The 17,141-nt window shown below is 41.9% G+C and overlaps 1 protein-coding gene across 4 annotated transcripts in view; it reads right to left on the bottom strand.

The window, feature by feature from the left end:
* The window catches only part of ntm (neurotrimin), a 250,314-nt gene that overhangs the window by 11,852 nt on the left and 221,321 nt on the right, over nt 1-17,141 (bottom strand). For all 4 annotated transcript variants that reach the window (XM_029848607.1, XM_029848609.1, XM_029848608.1 and 1 more), the window contains 2 exons: nt 12,642-12,874; nt 5,624-5,749 (listed from right to left, as the gene is read on the bottom strand). In XM_029848607.1, the coding sequence (XP_029704467.1) occupies nt 5,624-5,749; nt 12,642-12,874 (359 nt within the window). The remainder of the gene's footprint in view (nt 1-5,623; nt 5,750-12,641; nt 12,875-17,141) is intronic.

Here is a 17,141-nt window from a genome sequence, read left to right as displayed (position 1 = left end):
TTTTAAGTGAAGCCCACACGTCCCACTGTTGGACATCATTTTTCTGTCTTTAAAGACAGTTGGGATAAACAAAAATTGAGAAAGTCTGGAATCCAAGCTTGTACCCAGAGAAATGATTGATTTTACATGAAGATCTGCTGGAATTGATGTTGCACAACAGGATCTACTAAGCCCCCACAAGATGCAGAGATAGGTGCCACAAATAAATCAATAAAGATTGTGTTTAAAGCGTTTAAAGGGGCGTCTGAGGCAGACTGATGCAAAGAATGCAGAGTTTTGCACCCAGAAGTGGAAATTCTCTGCGTGGAAACATTCTTTTTAATACCATGCAGATATTATAGGGACATCTGATCCTCTAAGGAAAAGAAGGGAAATGAATCTGCTTTGACGAGAAGATGATTGCCTGTTGTGTTCATTTATGCCACGTGTGCGCATCGACACTAATGAATCATCCATACATCACAGGAAGCAAAGTATCCCAGGAGAATTCTTTCTATCTAATACTTAAATGTGAACAATACCGTCCAACACGTTTGTGTCGTGTAGATCAAAATATTCCTCCATGTTCCCATTTATCCTAAATCAAGTTTCATTTTATTGGAACATAAAGACTCAAGACAGATGGCTGAACATAAATAATTAAAAAAATAAAATTAAATAAATATGTGTGTGTATGTCTGTCTGTCTGTATGTATGTGTATGTATTATGTATGTATGTGTGTGTGTACAAATACTCACATATATACACATACAGGTATATTTGTATGCACATTCATACCTTTATGTGTATATACATCTCCTCTCCTCCTCTCCTCTCCTCCCCTAACCCTCTCCTCTCCTCTCCTCTCCTCTCTTCTCCTCTTCTCTCCCCTCCTCTCCTCTGTCTCCTCTCCTCCCCTCCTCTTCTCCTCTCCTCCCCTCCTCTTCTCCTCTCCTCCCCTAACACTCTCCTCTCTCCTCCTCTCTCTTCTCCTCTTCTTCCTTCTCCTCTCCCCTCCTCTCCTCTGTCTCCTCCCCTCCCCTCCTCTTCTCCTCTCCTCTCCTCCCCTAACCCTTTCCTCTCTCCTCTCCTCTCCTTTCCTACCCTAGCCCTCTCCTCTCCTCTTCTCCTCTCCTCTCCTCTCCTACCCTAACCCTCTCCTCCTCCATCTCCTCTACTTCTCTCCTCTCCTCCTCCTGACCTCTGACCCCGCTGACCCACTCAACTCTACAGACATTTGATTTTAATTAATACAATGTATTTCTATGCGCCACCTTTTCTCTCCTCTACCTCTCCTCCCCCTTCTCCTCTTTTTCTACCCAATTCCCCCATCAGCAGGAGGGTCCCCCTATATGAGCCTGGTCCTGCTCAAAGTTTCTTCCTGTTAAAGAAACAATTTTGAATCTAACAGACTCTATATAAATAAAGACGGACGGAGGGACGGACGGACAGATGCTTTTAGATAGAAGTGCTTTTTATGCTCAGACTGCCCGCCGAGGGGGCCATTTTGCCAGTGTGCACGTGCATGAACTGTGTTAAAATGCATAATAAACATCAAAACTGACTCTAGTTTCGATTTGGATTTTTTCTGACATTTCTGCAGCTCAGCTCGGTGGTATTTTGCAGGGATAAACACATTTGCCTCGCTGGTGCCATTAAACCTCGCGCAGGTTGGCTGGGATGGTTTGAACTGTCAAATGGAACAAAGTGAGGTTTTTTAAGCTGTGGGTGATGACGGTGTGAACCAGCAGGACACATGAGACGTCTTGTTGACACCAGAGACGTGCGTTGGTCCAGCTCTGATGATCGATGTGGACTTGGCATGTCTGTTCTTGAGAAAGTCCCTTAGAATTTACATACCTCTTATAGCTTATCTTAAAACATGTAATAAACATTCAAGTAAATTTGCATTGTTGACGAAATGTCAAAACACACACACACACACACACACACACACACACACACACACACACACATAACCAAGAACATAAATGTTCCAGAGCATGTTCAGGGTCAATATGATGCTAATTTGAAAAACGATATAAAATGGCGATATCCTCTCAGCAGCCGTGGAACAAAGCAAATCCGCTACTCTGATCAATGACCTCGGTCGCTCGCTTTTACCACCATGACTTTTTTTGATTTTTAACGTATTTAGAGAAAGAGAAGAGGAAGTTTAAGTCGATGACTTAAGAAAAATGAAGATTTGAATCAAGAACTTTTATGCAGTTACAGTAGAATCCTGACTAACGGCTTTCATTTATTTCCTGCAACATTGCAGTTGTTCAATTATAAATGAGATGAAAGAGTGTAAAACATTTTTATTGGTCCACAGCGTTTTATTGGTCCACTGTGGGTAAAAACGGTCATCTGAAGAATTTCTGTTGCTCCTAGAAAGGTTCCAAGAAATGAGCATTTCCCTCTGACTTTTTGATAGAAAACACATAATTCTACTACTGCTGCTACTATTGCTACTACTACTGCTGCTACTGCTACTACTATTGCTACTACTACTGCTACTACTGCTGCTACTATTGCTACTACTACTGCTGCTACTGCTGCTACTACTGCTATTACTACTGCTACTACTGCTACTACTGCTACTACTACTGCCGCTGCTGCTGCTACTGCTGCTGCTACTACTGCTGCTACTGCTGCTACTACTGCTGCTGCTGCTGCTACTGCTGCTACTACTGCTACTACTATTGCTGCTACTGCTGCTACTACTGCTATTACTACTGCTACTACTGCTACTACTGCTACTACTACTGCCGCTGCTGCTGCTACTGCTGCTGCTACTACTGCTGCTACTGCTGCTGCTGCTGCTACAGCTGCTACTACTGCCGCTGCTGCTGCTACTACTGCTGCTGCTACTGCTGCTGCTACTGCTGCTGCTGCTGCTACTGCTGCTACTACTGCTATTACTACTGCTACTACTGCTACTACTACTGCCGCTGCTGCTGCTACTACTGCTGCTACTGCTGCTACTACTGCTGCTACTACTACTGCTGCTACTACTACTGCTACTACTACTACTGCTACTGCTGCTACTGTTCCTGCTGCTGCTACTCCTGCTGCTACTACTACTGCTACTACTGCTGCTGCTACTCCTGCTGCTACTACTACTGCTTCTACTGCTTCTACTACTGCTGCTGCTGCTACTCCTGCTGCTACTACTACTGCTTCTACTGCTTCTACTACTGCTGCTGCTGCTACTCCTGCTGCTACTCCTGCTGCTACTACTACTGCTGCTACTACTGCTGCTGCTATTACTACTGCTACTACTGCTGCTACTGCCACTACTGTTGCTACTACTGCTACTCCTGCTGCTGCTATTACTGCTGCTAATAATAATAATGCATATGGAAGTATATTTCAAAGTTTGTCCCTAACAAACTCAATGCTCATAATAAAACCACATTGTATAAACTGCGCTTGAAATAAGACATTGGCATATTGATGCTGATCATTGTTGCCTTGACTACCAGAGACCAGAATAAATGTAACTGAATGGTATTTATATAGGGCTCTTCCTGGCAGCTTTGTCCATTTACAGCACTTTTCTCTGCAGGTCCACTTTCGCCCTTTCACTCCGAACAATAGCTGAGTAATTTGCAATCCACCACCTTTTTTTTTTTTTTTACTGCTTTTTCACCATGTCTTTACTTAATGACGGCCACGATAATGAAAACCAATGTTGATTTTAATCAGTTATCTGTCTGCCAGACTATTAGCAATGGCAGCATTACTAAATAGACTTCCTTAAATAAATAGCATAGATATTCATCTACAAACATGGATGGCTTTGATACATAATGTATATATTTAATAGTGATGTAAATACATTAATGGCAGTGCATACATGTATGTATATATGTTTGTGTGTGTGTGTCTGTGTGTGTGTGTGTGAGAGAGAAAAAAACATCATAAATAACAGCTTTCCTATTCAACAACATAAGAGTCTACAAGGGTTTAAAAGGAGCTGAATTCAAATTGTGGAATAATAATCCAAACAAACGGAGAATAACACAAGCAGGTAATCACATAGAAGGTTAAATAAAAAGAGTAAACAGTAAAATGAATGTCCAGAATCTCTGTTTGCTAGCTTTACAAGGGGAAAAAAAGAAAAGGTGGTTAATAAATAAGCCCTCATTTAATGAGAGAAAGAATGCTTGAAAAGCTTAGATCCAATTATTGATAGAAATGAAATCAAACCGATGTTCCTGTGACCTGCAAAGTCAAAGCTGCCTGGAGGTGCTCTGTCATGTGATCAAGTAATGAAAGACGAGTGTCACACTTACAAACTTGGTTGAAATCTACCATATTTTCCGGACTACAAGTCGCACTTTTTTTCATAGTTTGTCAGGGGGTGCGACTTGTACTCCGGAGTGACTTATATGTTAAATAAATACATTATTACAGAATTTCACATGTTCGTTATTGTCGCACTTACAACCACAAGAGGGCGCTCTAGGCGTGTGTACCTGAGGAACGAGTTCCTTTAGCGACGCAAAAGAAGAAGCGGCGCTTCGTCTATGGAGTTAGACTTGATTGTTTGGTAAACTTGCTGGGATGTTCTTTATTCTATATGTTATGTTAATATGTTACGTTAACAAAGCAGACATATACTCAGTTCGTCGTGGGTCAGGTAGCTGAATTTGTTACATTAGCATACCGTAACACTATTGCGAATCCATGCTAATTGCCTTTCAAGATGAAATGTATGTTCTTAGTCTCGGATTTTACCAAATAAATTTTGCCCCAAAATGCGACTTATAGTCCAGTGCGACTTATATATCTATTTTTCTTCTTTATTATGCATTTTTTGGCTAGTGCGACTTAAACTCCGGAGCGACATATAGTCCAGAAAATACGGTAATATTAATTCAACTGATGTCATGGCATTGCACTTTATTGTGCTAAAAGTGAATAAACTCGGCGAGATGATGATATTTTATGATTTATATGCAGACATTTGTGCAGATGTGAAGTGATATTTTGCACCGCACATGTTTGCCCCCCTGCCGGGCAGGTCGCACGCATGTGTCGGATTAACATTTCTCTTCCCAGAAATCAGCTTTAATACAAAAGCCAATGCACATGAAAGCTAAAATGCTCTGTCCTGAAACTGGAATTTATTATGAATGCAAACATTCTCCGGCTCATTGTGATGAAGACACAGCAGGGGACACGCGGCTGCTTCCCACCATTCTGTCCTGAGAATAATGAAGTAAAAGCAGCAGAGCATGCAAAAGGCAACCAAGTCGATTTTGGACGTACTGGCTGTAGCCTGCTGGTATAATTCACGATGAGCCCCACTGTGTTGATGTTTTCTGCGTTAATCCTTCCATTCAAGTCCCTCCATCACATTAACATCCATCCTATTATCCTAATTAATTAGTCCAATAACAATGGGGTCAGTTTGTTTTCCTGCAAATAATTATAGTGTAATGATGATCGGGAAAAAGGTAATGACTGGTAATAACTAAAGGAGGGGGTCAAAGAAGGTCAAGGATGGGGTGATAAACAAAGGGGAAGAGCGAAAAGGCAAAGGGACAAGTGATAGTGAGAATATAGTAAATTGATTTATTTTATGGGCCAAGGGAAGCGGAAGCCTGGGTTGTAGCTAATAAAACAGGGTACCTGGAGAGGAGATGAGTTTCCAGCTGATGGAGGGCTCTGGTTTACCGCTGGCCTGGCACAGCAGAGTGACGTTGGAGCCCTCGTTCACCACAACGTCTCGAGACAGGTTGATGATTTTCGTTGGCACTGTGAAAGCAAGCGTTGGGATGTTTAAGAGATATTGCTCTGATTGTTTAAAAATATATAAAAATATGTTTTTAATCAAATCAAATCAAATCAATCTTTATTTATATAGCGTCTTTTACAATCAAAATTGTTTCAAGGCACTTTCTGGAATCCCAGGGCCTGACCCCAGACAAGCAAGGAAAAACTCCCCTTTAACAGGAAGAAACCTTGAGCAGGACCAGGCTCATGTAGGGGGACCCTCCTGTTGATGGCCGGCTGGGTAGAGAAATAGATTCGTGAAAGAAATAGATTCCTATGACTCCTAAAAGTGACCTATGATTGTGGGTCTCAACTGGTGGGGCGCGGCCCAAAAATGGGCCGTGGACCCTTTCATTATGGGACGCAGGCAGCCGGTTAAAAAAGAAAAGTAACTAATTTTTAATCTGACATGGACATGTCTTTGATTTTGAAAATAACTTTTTTTACAAGTGCAGTCACCAGATGGTAGCCATGGTAACTACCATTTGATTGATGCTTACTTCAAGTTTGTGTCACTAGGAGGTAAGATGGCAACAGTGTGAATAGAATTCAAATGTGGATTTTTGTTCATTGAGTATAACAAGGAACAAAAAACCCAAAAGTGGATGGCCACATAATGACTATGGGAAAATGTGGGATCAGTTAAGAGCCCCTGTCCTGGGGCACTGCTGTGGTGAGTCCAGTCAGAAATGTGACAAAATAAATACAACCGTTACGAAAGTTATAAAAGACCTAATTTAGTTTGGAATCTTCCCAGATTTCACTTACGCATTCATTTTTTTCCCTCCAGATACATGAAAACAAACTTCCCTTGAAGCTTATCTCTTTCTACAAAATCTACACAATTTAATGTAGAAATAAAGTAACTCTGTACTCTGTAGGCAAAAACTGCCTGTGGACAAATAAAACTTTCTGCTCATGAGCTTTGAATCTACCCAGCTGAAAGAGTGAGATATGTTCTTGGCTGTCTGAGTGTATGCAAATGCAGCCAGCAGCTACACACTCATGTATTCACCAAAGTTTTCAACCAGAAAAAGAAAATTAAAAAAAACAAGCCTAATTGACTACAAGCTGCCAACAGGATTAATTCTTAACACGGGGTTTATGCTGAGGGGAAATATGTAACAACATGAGGAAATATCACATGTTGCATTGAGGAGCTGTCACTCATACAAATGCCAAACTACACGCATCAGCCAAGACCTGGAAGAGCTCTGCACTCTCACTCCAGATTCATGGATAGTGACACCAGATAAGGTTGTGTCACACTGTTGGTGCAATAGGTACCCCTCAAGCATTGTTTTTTTAATGGAGGAGCTCCTCAATAAATATTAATGCCCTTCTCTAAACTGCCCCCAGGTGTGAGTGCACGGAGTGTGTCCTGTGATGGACTGGTGACCTGTCCAGGGTACATCCCTGCCGCTCTCCAGGTGACTGCTGGGAGAGACCCCAGCACCCTTCGTGACCCTAATTAAGTCAGAGTTAACAGAAAATGGATGCACGACCTCTAGTTTCACGGCCTAAAACACACCAGAAAGATTCAAAACGCAATCATCCCCATCACAAATATTATAACGTAATAAATGTCACCTCTCCCTGCTCTTCAAGATCAGAATTATAGTTAGTTTTCCTTTTATCTAAATGTAGCTTATTGAAATAAAAATAGACAATTAAAAAAAGAAATACAACAAGGGCGAACGAGGAGTGAAGGTGGACGGGGCTGATTGTGTAAAAGCCATCTTTTATCCACTGATATGCTGTCATCAGAGTTAGTCCCAGTTTAGGAAGATTGGGTAGCGGCGAAGTTAAGGTTCTTAGTATTTCAGAACTATATATACGTCCCCGTGGAAATCCTAAAGACACCAGCATGATTAGTCTCATGTCTACCGCACGCAGACTTTTCTTTATTCATTAAAAACTCAAACTGAACGTTTAAACAAAAAACACACACTTATGGCTAAATATGGCTGAAAAAATCTACTGGGGACGCCTCAGTCGTTGCCCTCTCCCCTGAATAAATATAGTTTGTCTTCCTTTCTCTGAATCCGACAGATGCGTCCAAGAATGTTTTTGTCATGTTGATTGCAATGAAACAGGAACACACATCTGTGTTTTGACATCAGAGGATCATCTGCTAAAAGGAATGTCAGCAGTGCTTTAACTTGTTTCTGTCACATCAGACTTGTTTTTAAGTCGACGCCGCCATGAATAATTTATGCACCGGCAATTTAAACCACATTTACTCGTTGTGAATGACAAAAATCCCCCGATATGTCTCAGCGCTGCTTTTGTTGATGGGAGACAGAGTGAACACAGACCGATTCTCTGTGTCAGCTTGTTACACACTCTACTGTTGTTTTGGTGGTGATCCTTCTGCTAAGAATATCTTTGTGCATCGCTGTCTCTATATAGACGATTGTACTAAAACATTCCAAGCAAAGAGGATATCATTTAGATCTATAGCCATATACAGTATATGTATAGCTAAAATCAAGACACATCTTGTATCATGTTAACAATCAGATCTTAAAACATTTCCAAAGAGAACGAGTGTAAGGATGCATGTAAAGAAAACAGGGCTTTTCCCTGGGGGGGTCATCTGTCGTCAGCGTTTACGTCAGGTCCACTAGCTGGTGATAATCTCACTGCAGGCCTCAGTTGTGAGAGTCAGAAAAATCCAGCCCTTTGGCAGCAGTAATAATGGAACGTGATGGCAACACATGTGACGTGCAGGACGGTCATAAGGTCCATGGAAAATTCTCCATGGAATGCTGGTCATTCTTTCGCAGGGGGAAGAACATTAGGATGTGTCTTCATTGTTGAAACTGGACATCTTTTCATGCATTTTTAAATTCCCTGTTCAACCAGAGAACCACGATCTTCCACACGGGAGAGGAACAGAGCACTTGCTAAGTCTGCAGTTTCCCAGGAAGGAACAATGAAGCAGTCGATTAACTTCCTCTAGCTATTGTGTCCTCAGTGACGCTGAGGTCTTTTGCTGGGAAAGGCTGCATGTGTAAATAGAGCGTCAGACTGAATGATGACCTCCCTCCTAGAGTACCTAGGTGGAAACGCAGGTACTGTTTAGCCCATAGCATAAATGAGCTAACTAGTAAATACCCATGTATACCTATGTGACTGTACAAGGCTTTAATCAATAACAGGAATAGTAATTGCAAAGCGCAGTCAATTTCTTTTATCTCACTGGGGGACAGTGACTTGAATTTGAGTGTCTTTTGTCAAAGTTCATGCCGTGATTGATCATGTTCTAGGTCTGTTTAATTATACAGTATGTGTAAAGTTACCTTACCTTCCACCAGACTCCAACACAAGGGAAATTCCTATTTGTTTGAGACTCACAACCTTCAATCCCAACAAGTTCTCTCATAAAGAGTCTGTCAGCTTTGACTGTGGTCAAAGTCAGAACCTTCCCAGGGGCTTTTCTTTCAACAGCTCCTGACAGAATACCTGAAGATGTGCTCAGATGTGAAACCATTCATTCCCATATGGAATGCTGGACCGGCAGCAGCGAAGGAACACAATAACACTACACTTTATACTGCGGTGCCTCAGCCAGTATTCACCTTCCTCCTGCTGTTGCTGTCACCATGGCAACAGTGAGTTCAAGACTATAGGGCTTGTTTTCACTTTTTATCTAAGTTAAGAAGTTGCATTGTAGTATAATTATAGATACTAAGTACCAGTTGTAAAGATAGGGTAGCTCCTTTAATTCTTATAAAATCAAATAAATAGTTACTGATTGTGTGTCAATTGTTGACACTAAAGTGATAAATGTGATCATAGCCGTGTCATAACATCCGAAGGTCTGTCGCCTGTTGCACATGAAAACATCTCAAACGTCAGGTAGGTATTGCTTTTGTCCGTCTCCTCAAGCATAACTCTCAGGAACAATTAAGCTGATCCGTGTATTTTTAATGATTACAACCATCTCTCGTCTCATGGTGATGAGAACCACCCACCGATAACACATCCTGTTTCAAAGGTAGCGGGAATTAAGTTGTAAATTGATTAGCATGATGTAGATTTTAGACAAGACCTCTGTATATATCATTCTGTCGATCCTGTGCTGTTATGCAGAGTAGCAAAGTTATACTGTGGCAGTGATGTATTCAAAACTCAAGAAAAAGCAATAATGGAAGGAAAAGCACACAAAGTCAAAAGAAAGGTTAATAAAATGTGTTATTAAAGTCAGTGTCTGGATTATATTATAGGACTAGATGGTATTATCCGTTAGTGCATACTTGAGATGAGCCATGACATCCTTTGAGTTATCAAACCCCCCATTTTGGGTGTTTCACCCATGGGCCCATGACACCTCCAGAGGGTTCAGCAGTGACCAGTGTCCAGGGTTCACCCCGAGATGCCCTAAACACACTTGACGATCCAGATGGAGTTTCTTTCCATTCCTCCACAGCACCGAGTGAGGTCTTATGACCTGAGGTCATGGGATTGTCTTTCTTACTGTGTTTGTTGTCACGGCCTGCCTCGGGGGGGTGTGCAGTCCCTTGTTTTTCCCCTTCCTCCTTTTTTGTCTGCTATACCCAATCGTAACGAATCAAAATTTCTGTTTGACTGCAGCCTTATTTACTTTTGTCATGTTTCCTTTTATGTTGTGTTTTGATATTATCCTACGTTGAGACATAGCAGAGGTCCTTGCCAGTGGGCCTTCCCTCGCGCTCCCAACTTTTTGGTGAGGCGTTTGAGGTGGCTTCCAATCCTCTGCCTCTCCTTTCAGCTTTGTTGTTGCGCACCAGCAGCAACCACCATGTCCTTCAGCATCTTGGTCTCCTCTAGTGAGCTCGGTCAGGGCACTATGAGCTTAATGATGTACACTTGCCTGATCGAAGCTGAGCATAGCACAAATTCTGGTCGCAGGTTGGACCTGATCATAGTTGGGAAGCAGAGCTTTTGATCACAGTCTTCAGGTAACTTCCACTCGCGTGCCCTGCTCCACTGCCAGACACCCGGACTTGAGGTGGTGAGACAGCGACATGGGCAGAAGGGCGGAACAGTGACGTCATGTTTCCCACTGCGGGACACTTTGGGGTAAAGCCAAACCAATGACATTGGATGGAGGTGGAGTTGTTTTTAGGAACTTCTCCCTTTCACTTTCAGCCATGGCTACTGATTCACAACCAAATTGGGAGGCTGGTTAGAAATTCATGAACTTCATGCCAAGCCAGCTTTCAAAAGGTGGTTGTGAGGTCCAGGAAAACCACATGAAGGTCTGTTAACTCCTTCTTCTTGATCTGATGCCAGAAGACACTGACATGGTCGACATAAACGAAGCCTGCTTTCAGGATTGATGTGTCGGTCAGCTTGTTTTTTTTGCAAGTAGCCTGCCAATGCTGAAAATTTATAAAGACCACTGACAAATGCTTTTCCTTGAGTATAAGAATCCCTACAGCCCTCCACTAGGATGGTAGTGTCTCCCTCTTTTCCCACACAACTCGTTTCTCACGTAGGTTCCAGAGGATTCGCAGGAAGCTGATATGTGTCTTGCCACTGACAGACTTCCACTCTGCTCTTTTGTGAATAGAATCTTCAAAAATATGAAGGAGACCCTGTAGAAGCCTGACCTTGTTTATTCGTGTTTATTCATTCATTCAGAATTTTCTCAGAAGGTTTTCAACTGTCCTCAGTGGTGTAATAGTATTTTTTTCAGGGGTGGGGGTCCTTTGATATCTCCTCTCTCTGACTAGGTGATCTACTGTATTTCCATAAATATTCCCAGATCCCTAAAGTGCTCTCATGTAAACGAAGCATCAAGCAGTGGCTCAGACTGCAACTTTCTGCCTGGGATGAGTCAGTGCGATCGGGTGTGTTTCCAGGGTCTGACTGTTCAGACTGGAGAGCCATCAAGAATCTCTGATAGACCAAAAGAGATGGAGGACAGCCAGTTTCGTATAATGAGCTTTCTTTGAGGCCACAAACAAGCTCTTATCTCCTTCACAAACCCTTATATCATTGTGCGTATGAAGTCCACGTTCACTGATCATATCATTGCAATTTCTTCACCATTTATACTCTAAGAAACTGGAAGCGTGGCTCCTTTAAACATACACAGAATAATCTAGATAGCAACTCTCTTTAAAGACAAATTACATTCTGTGAACATCAAATATATCCACATCCTTGCTCGATGAAAACCCACAGTTTTCCACGGTGAAGGTACGAAACTATCCATAAAAAGCCACATGGAGGGACGTCCAGTCTTCTGGAATCAGCACGGCCCCTCGTCCTGCCCTATGACCGGAACCGCTCGGGTTGCTGCAGAGAACCTAACCAACGTAACCCGTTTTATTTGCTTTACAGAATAGTATGATACTTTTAAATATGCAACCCAGCCAAGCTGGACCAGAACTCTGGAGTAGAACACTTGTCGTGGCTGCTGGCATTGTGAGGATATTATCAGTGTCGTGCAAATCAGTATTTGCAAGAGTCGCAATGCGACTTACCACTGCCCTAGATGATAAAATGTCCCCACATTCATTAAATAATCGGTTATATTTAAGGGCGGTGTGTGTAGACTTTATACTGTATATGCCCATAATGTCTGTATAAACAGGCAGATGTACAGATCATCTACATATTAGCTTTAAAGCTAACTGTATCTCTCCATACATCATTTTAGCAGAAGTAGCATAACATTTGGTACTCCCCATTAACCTCACAAAGCAGAGCCAATGTGAAGCAATCTTCCTTCCTTCCACATGAGCAAGGCATTTAGTCTCTAACTGCCCCAGTGGTGCAATAAAAGAAAATGAGACTTCGAGACGAAAAACAAAAGAGCAAATGCGTGTAGAAGTTTGCCTTCTTGCTTGAATGGAATGATTGTTACGCTACGTGTTACCTTGGACAATAAGATGCACCGAGGTGGTTCTGGGTCGACTGCTGGTCTGGACTGCGCACACGTACTGGCCTTCATCTGTCATGTCCACATTTTCAATCTTGATGGTGAACTCGTCTTGATTCAGAGCCACCAGACTCACTCTGGGATCCACCGACCATTTGTCCTCTCCAGCGTAGAGTATGCTCGACCGGTTTAGCCAAGCTGTGTGTGTGACCACATCACCCTGCGCACATCTAAAATTGGAAGAAGAGCGAGAGAGAGAGAGTGGAGTAAGAGTACTTATGCATAAACTGCTGCGCTGATAGAATCCAAAAGTTTCCAGTGGAAAGTTAGACAACTTGTGCACGACCCAGTGAGAAGAGCGCATGTGTAAAAGGAGACAGCATTGTTATATTAGGTCCTTTTCACTTCAACACAACATGAAAGTTCCTCCCATTAACAAAGGCTGCTATGTTGGCTCCAGCGGAGACTAGCTTCATCAAAGTCAACACTGAGCACACCGCCAAGAGGAAAACCCACAGCCAAACAGCTCGCACATTTTGTGCCTGCATGAGAGACAAGTCTCCATTCAAGATGAAGTTTTTTTTTTTTTAAAAAACCTTGCAAACTCATGCGTTGGGAAGGCTCCTCTGAAATATCAGACTGTTGACCTTTTTGGATCATCACCACCAGTTGATCTTACACCCATGCTGCTGTGCTGTTTGACAGTTTGCTATAAAATGGAATGTGACCTTCTGGAGATCATGAATCCTGCTCAAACAGAGACTTAAAATCTCTCTGACATAAACAGCCTTTACAGTGAGAGACGCATGTTCATCTGGCCTCTATTAAAAATTACAATGATAAACTACATATAGAGTTATAATTATAACATTATTCATATGACATCCTTCTGAAAGGTTAAGAGAACTGCGTGATGTTAATATTACATAATTTGGCATCAGATTTTTGAAAGCATCTTGCCCTTTATATAGTTTGAAATCATTCACAGACTGAATAATAAAATCTTTATGAGCCCGGTCCTGGTCAACCCTGTTCAGGAGTAACTTTATTGATTATGCACATGATGCTTAACATATACTCAAAATGTTTCATTTACAAGGTAATCATTTGGAAAGATTCGATTTTTCTAAATGTTATGGTAGCTAAACGAGCCTGAATACATTGCAGGAATGTCTTACTTATTTACTCAGTCCGCAGTATAGCAGAACAATGTGTATATTCACTTTATTTTATTTCTTTTTCTGTAACCAGACGTCATCCATATGCAGCTTTGGAGTCGTCAGTTGTTTCTTGATAAATCTGTCAACAAACTTTGAGTCATTTCATTCAAATGTGGTTGGCGCAATAGCTCCACTCACACTGCTGGCAAAAATGGGCTAAAATCGGATTCTTTTGGGGGGTTTGGGTGACCAGATCGGGTGTTTTTCCAATCAAATTCAGCTCACTTAAATATGTGGTGTTAATTTACGTAGCGACAGGTCTGATTTTCCCAAAATAACACCATAGTAGAGCCTTTTTTTCAAAATGGAGGGCATCACTCTACTGAAATTTGCAGCCACAACACAAAAATATAATATTTCGGTTTCTTTTTCTTAATTCTCGCTGTCCTCGGCTCATTTTCCAGCTTCCCCTGCACAAAGTCTTGGATTCAGAGTGAGAATGCTCCCATCCTCCACGTTTATTTTGGTGTAACAGCGCGCGGGGCCTGATGCTATTGTTATTGCTCTTCCACGCACGTGGGTCAGTTCAATACACTTTAAAGGGAAATGCAAACAGCCAAACAAAAAACCTGATCTCAGTTTAAAAAAAGAGTCACGAAGGCCTGGAGACGGAAGGTAGCCGATGACGCCAACAAATCCAGATTTCGACCGGACACAGAGAGCTGCTTTGTTGAAAGGAGCTGCACTTCCAAAAAGAAACACAGCTGTTTACTTTTGGATGTAACTGCGTGGATCTGGACACAGAATGCTAAGTAACTGAGGCCATGCTAATCCACCAAATTGTATCTTCAGCGGCCAAAACTTGTCATGAATACGGGTTTGGAATATTTAACATTTGGTAACACCGAGTAGCTTCATTATGTCAGTTTGGATCGGATGGTTTGTGTACACTCAGAGGTGCTCTTGCAGCATTCCTAACTTCCCCTTCGGTGGAGGCTTCAAGGTCAAAGGCGACCATGAGGCATTTGTGGTGCTACAGACTGGAAAGGAGACAGAACGAAAAAGAACCTCGTCTTCTGTGCGTGTGTGTGTGTGTGTGTGTGTGTGTGTGTGTGTGTATGTGAGAGAGAGAGGGAGACAGAATAATCAATAAACTGGAGCATTACCCTTCCAAAATAATGTATCACAGGCGATATGAGATGGTGAGGGATCAATTTATGATGACAAAGTGGATTTAAAATAGGTTTTTCATCTCTTATGGCAACAGTAAATTAATTCACCAAGCTGCAAATGCATTTGGTGCTGTTACTTGATAACCTTTATAAATAACACTGGCAGAGTTAGAACAGAGTTGTAGGTCTGTAAGCTAATACAAAGACACAAAAGACGCAAACCAGCCCGTTCATCTTACAATCTACTTCCCATCATTTGCGATGCAGAAAGCAAATATTGATCCTGTAATCATTTGTCTCTGTCTGGGAAACAGGAGTATGCTGTGTGTAAATGTTGTGGTTAACGGTGCTAAAAACGATCCTAAAAAAAAGCAGCGCTGTGGCCTGAGGTCATAAAAACAGCCTATTTACTCACATCACACATTAGTCACATCTCTTTTTTTTTTTCTAAACAGAAAAGGCACATCTTTGGTGCAGCCCATTTGGTCCAGTCAACTGTAACTACACAACACACATAACTGTGTATATTAATATGTTTACAGCTTGTTACAGGGTGACAGCATTTTCCCATTTCAGTATTAACCACACTTCATCTAACTGCTTCCCAACTAAGGGGTCTTATATCAGCACTCCAATTCAGTGTTTTTGCCACTTTCTAATATCAGTTATAAGAAATTCCCCAGTAACCTGAGAGCAAACTCTGTCAGGATTGTTGGGTCAAGGTAAAAGCCCAACCTCGGGTTAAATGCACCACTTTCCTTGTCTCAGTATCTAATCGTAGTATGTCTGCCTCCGCTGTGACAGGTGGCGATATGTGCCTGCTGTCATGTTGTTGGTATTTAACCTTAAAAAAAAATAAGAAAATCAATAAAAACACAGTCACACACACACACACACACACACACACTAACGTAATTCCTTGGTCCTGTTTGGTTGCCAGCTTCTTCTTCTGTTATGCATTTACACTGAGCAATCTCACCAGCAGATACTCGGAGCGTGCATGTGCGCAGCGCAAAGACCAGATTTTCAAGTGAATCACTTGCGTGTGTTAGTTGAGCATGTTGATGTCACATCCTAAATAAAATTTAAAAAAGGAGTAAGATTAAAAGATTTGTAATTTTGGTTGAAATCCCACAAAACATAAAGTTTGTTTTGACTAAGGTTGTTGTTTGACAAAAAAAAAAAGAAGCAGCACCAACAGCCAAATCCCCCAGAATGCACCAGGAAGAAAAAAAGAAGGGCTAAATATTTTCCATACAGTAGCGTGCATCCTGCCCTTATCACTTCTGCACAGATGGAGAACAAGCTCGGATCAAAAAAGGGAAATAAAAATAAACAAGGAAAGGAGGCTGGGCAGAGGATATGTAAGATCAGGATGTGCAAGAGTGCAAAACATTTTCCTCGCCGAGCCCTCTGACACTAATGTGTGCATCATTAAAAATACATAACATTTTTTTGCTCAATTATCGTGTCAGCCGCAGACTATGTTTACACTGCTGATGAATTCCCTTCCTCTTTGCTGCAGCGTCATCAGCCAGAAGCCCTCCCTCCTCTTTTATCTTGGAGCAACGCAAGATTAATGCCACTCAAACGCCGTCAGACTGCAGCCATTCATCAACATTTACTGTCTGTTTGCAGTGCAGCCTGCACCCCTAGTCGCATTTAGAAATGAGGAAATGGAGAGAAGCCTGATGGTGGGGTGCTTCCCTGAGGTCACGTATCACTGAGCAGCTCTGCAGGTCTGTAAGGAATAAACAAGAATTTTCATCTAACATTGCGGCTTCAGCGTGAACAAAACAAAAAAAGTGGATGTTTTGATGGTTTCTACGGTAGAAATGTCAGATTTCTCGTTTTGGACTGAACAGAAAACCAGATTAAGTCTTTCAAATGAACCCTGTCCAGGAACGTCCTGATGAAGCACATTAGAGATCTTTGAGATCACAGAAGCAGCGAGAATGAGATCCAACCACGATTGAAAACCAGGCGACAGGAATGGATCTGCATCAGGTCTGTTCAATGAGTTGCCAGATTCCCACAGCAATGCAGGCTAATGTGGTGTTCATCATTTAATTAAGAGAAAGGATAATGTTAACCAGGATGACCGTGCGTGAATCATAATGTCAATAAAGCAAGTCAACCCTAAAAACATATTTATATTTATTAAA

Source organism: Takifugu rubripes, chromosome 15, assembly GCF_901000725.2.
Source record: "Takifugu rubripes chromosome 15, fTakRub1.2, whole genome shotgun sequence".
Classification (NCBI taxonomy): domain Eukaryota; kingdom Metazoa; phylum Chordata; class Actinopteri; order Tetraodontiformes; family Tetraodontidae; genus Takifugu; species Takifugu rubripes.
The sequence above is the reverse complement of the archived record's forward strand: the minus strand, read 5'-3'. Positions and strand labels throughout refer to the sequence as shown.